Source organism: Brassica oleracea, unplaced genomic scaffold (assembly GCF_000695525.1).
Source record: "Brassica oleracea var. oleracea cultivar TO1000 unplaced genomic scaffold, BOL UnpScaffold01514, whole genome shotgun sequence".
Classification (NCBI taxonomy): Eukaryota; Viridiplantae; Streptophyta; class Magnoliopsida; order Brassicales; family Brassicaceae; genus Brassica; species Brassica oleracea.
The window spans coordinates 1-3,471 of NW_013618048.1; the positions used below are offsets into that span (position 1 = coordinate 1).

The window sequence follows — 3,471 nt, forward strand, 5'->3', positions numbered from 1 at the left end:
TTTTTTTTTTTTTTTTTTTTGTCAACCCATTTTCTTATTAACAAAACCAAGGTTAGCTTAATCAGTGGATTTTATTATTGACGACGATGATGATAAATTAAATTAGGTTTTTTCTGACTTCTTTAAAACCCCCTCTTACAAACAGAAGCTCCCTTTTTCAGTAGAGGTCCGATTCCCAATCCCTCAGAAAAGAAAAAGGCAAAGCATAGAGAAGAGATTGATAGAGAGATAAAGAGAGAGAGAGAAACTCCATGTTCGAGCATACTCTATTGTCTCTTCTTCTTCTCCCATCGCTTCTATCTCTTCTCCTCTTCTTGATCCTCTTGAAGAGAAGAAGTCGACACAGATTCAATCTCCCTCCGGGAAAATCCGGTTGGCCATTTATAGGAGAGACCATCGGTTATCTCAAACCGTACACCGCTACAACTCTCGGTGACTTCATGCAACAACATATCTCCAAGTAAACAATAAATCTCTTATTTACCTAAAAAACAATAAATCTCTAAAAACTCAAGGGCATCCTCTTTTTAAAAAAAAAAAAAAAAAAAAAAAACTTGACTAATTTTGATGATTTTTTTATTATAGGTATGGGAAGATATACAGATCGAATTTGTTTGGAGAACCAACGATTGTATCAGCTGATGCAGGGCTCAACAGATTCATATTACAAAACGAAGGAAGACTATTTGAATGTAGTTATCCTCGAAGTATCGGTGGGATTCTTGGGAAATGGTCGATGCTTGTTCTTGTTGGAGACATGCATAGAGATATGAGAAGTATATCGCTCAACTTTCTAAGTCACGCTCGTCTCAAAACGATTCTTCTTAAAGACGTTGAGAGGCACACTTTGTTCGTTCTTGATTCTTGGCAACAACAGTCTGTTTTCTCTGCTCAAGATGAAGCCAAAAAGGTTTTCTTCTTCTTTTGCTTGAATTGAGTCTTTGTTTTTTGAAACTTTTTATTTAATTTTTGTAGTTTTATGGTTTTTAATTTGAGCAGTTTACGTTTAATCTAATGGCGAAGCATATAATGAGTATGGATCCTGGAGAAGAAGAGACAGAGCAGTTAAAGAAGGAGTATGTGACTTTCATGAAAGGTGTTGTCTCTGCTCCTCTCAATCTCCCAGGAACTGCTTATCGTAAAGCTCTTCAGGTACACTAAATTAATTCCATAAGATTATGGAAATTACGAACATTTTTTCCTGTAAAGGCACAGCCTCTCATCATGGGTAATGTTTCTTTTTCTTTTTACTTTTTTATTAGATATTTGTATATATTTTCAAATAAAAATAATTATGCAGTCACGAGCGACAATACTGAAGTTTATTGAGAGGAAAATGGAAGAGAGAAAATCAGAGATTAAAGAAGAAGATGAAGCAGAGGATGAAGCAGAGATTAGTCGGAGTGACCATCATTATGAGAGAAAACATAGAACAGATGATGATCTTTTGGGATGGGTTTTAAAACATTCGAATCTATCAACGGAGCAGATTCTCGATCTTATTCTCAGTTTATTATTTGCTGGACATGAGACTTCCTCCGTCGCCATTGCTTTAGCTATCTACTTCTTGCAAGCTTGTCCTAAAGCCGTTCAAGAACTTAGGGTAATAATACTAAGACGTACTATAAGTTTATTTAATTGTTGCTTATGTTCTTTTGGTTATTATTTGTTTATGTTTATTTGATTTCTACTTTTTGAAGGAAGAGCATCTTGAGATCGCGATGGCCAAGAAGGAGCTTGGAGAGTCAGAATTGAATTGGGATGATTACAAGAAAATGGACTTTACTCAGTGTGTATGTCATTTCTATTTTTTATCATTCTTAGTTTGTTTATCATGGAAATTAATTATTATTTGTATTTTTTTGTAGGTAATAAATGAAACTCTTCGACTAGGAAATGTAGTAAGGTTTCTGCATCGTAAAGCACTCAAAGACGTTCGGTATAAAGGTAACACTTTACATACAAAATCCGAAATATCCAAATCTTATTGGTTGTAAAATATAAAATAATTTTTATTTTAATGTTGGAAAAATAGGATACGATATCCCGAGTGGGTGGAAAGTGTTACCAGTGATCTCAGCCGTACATTTGGATAATTCTCGTTACGACGAGCCTAATCTCTTTAATCCTTGGAGATGGCAACAGGTAATTATTATTCGATAACTAATTGTTTGGAGCATCATTAGTGATAAATTTCTTAAGGTGAGTCAAGACATTATTTTATTAGTATACTAAAGTAGTTTAGTTATGTAACAAAAATAATTATCTTAAAAAGCAGCACTATCATTTTTTTTTCAAAACACGTAACACATAGTTTCTTAAAGTGCTTTTGAAAGTTTCTTCAGCAACAATCGATTCTTGTTTTTTCTATTTTCTCTTTCATACCTTTTCTTTGTTTATTATTATTTTAGTGCAAGAGACTAGGGTTGATATTACCATTGCTCATTCTCTTAATAAGTATATAGTTTTCATCGATGCATGAATTGATACGTCATGGGTGCATTTGACTAACCTATCTATAGATACCATACGAGAACCATTAATCAGGCAATTTATTAATTATCTCTCAAAGTTAGATCTTAACACGTCATGTATGATGTAAATCACATGAAGCATACTCCATATTCATATTAACCGTAGTTTTGGATCTGTGCACACAGATTAAAAAAACAATTAATTTTGTACATTTTCTATATAAAAACACAATTACTAATACACCTAACCATATTTTAACCAATAGAAAAATAAATTATTAGATAAAACTAATAAATTTTGTATCGAAAATCAAAAATGACACTTATTTGTAACAAGTTTTTTTGTACAACGGCACTTATTCAGAAACGGAGCGAGTGTAAATCAAACAATCCTGTGAAAATTAAAGTAAGAGAGAAGAGACGTGGTGGTGTACGTGAAGACAATTAATTAGTAGGATGGTATGTCTTTAATGACGTGGGAACTGCATTAATCTCATATAAGTATGGGTCCCACAGTGAGGTGTTAATCGTGACCGTTGATTTAGAGTTGAGTTTTGGTATATTAGATTTGACGGACGATGGTACTAGAGCTGGAAATTTTAATCATTGCCCGTGGGCCCCGCCGCGGGGCGGGTGCGGGTCGAACCATTTGAAATTTTTAAATCGCGGGTGTGGGTGCAGGTCGAGATTATTTTGAGCGGGGCGGGTGCGGGTCAGCCGAATTTGAATCGCGGGTACCCGCCAACCTGCAAATTAAAAAAAAAAACATTTTTGAAAAAAAAATATTTTTTTGTAAAATATATAAAAGACAATAAATATTTGTATAATTTTAATTATAAATATATTTTTTAATAGTATTTTTTAAAAGTAACTATTATATAAATAAAAAATAATTATTTTTAATTAAAATAATTATTATATAATTAGAAAATAATCATTTTTAATTAAAATAACTATTTTTAATATAATTAATATTACCCGCGGGTTTGGCGGGTTA

At 32.8% G+C, this 3,471-nt stretch overlaps 1 protein-coding gene across 5 annotated transcripts in view; it reads left to right on the top strand.

Moving 5' to 3' along the window:
* The first annotated feature begins 140 nt into the window (after nucleotides 1-140).
* Nucleotides 141-3,471, top strand: part of LOC106321383 (cytochrome P450 90B1) — a 6,574-nt gene continuing 3,243 nt past the window's right edge. For 2 of the 5 annotated variants that reach the window (XM_013759664.1, XM_013759665.1), the window contains exons 1-8: nucleotides 142-460; nucleotides 586-910; nucleotides 1,000-1,152; nucleotides 1,301-1,603; nucleotides 1,701-1,793; nucleotides 1,869-1,947; nucleotides 2,036-2,145; nucleotides 2,839-2,933. In XM_013759664.1, the coding sequence (XP_013615118.1) occupies nucleotides 252-460; nucleotides 586-910; nucleotides 1,000-1,152; nucleotides 1,301-1,603; nucleotides 1,701-1,793; nucleotides 1,869-1,947; nucleotides 2,036-2,145; nucleotides 2,839-2,922 (1,356 nt within the window). In that variant the 5' untranslated portion in view covers nucleotides 142-251 and the 3' untranslated portion in view covers nucleotides 2,923-2,933. Of the gene's footprint in view, nucleotides 461-585; nucleotides 911-999; nucleotides 1,153-1,300; nucleotides 1,604-1,700; nucleotides 1,794-1,868; nucleotides 1,948-2,035; nucleotides 2,146-2,838; nucleotides 2,934-3,471 lie in introns of all 5 variants that reach the window. The other 3 variants (XM_013759662.1, XM_013759663.1, XM_013759666.1) reach the window with 3 other exon arrangements.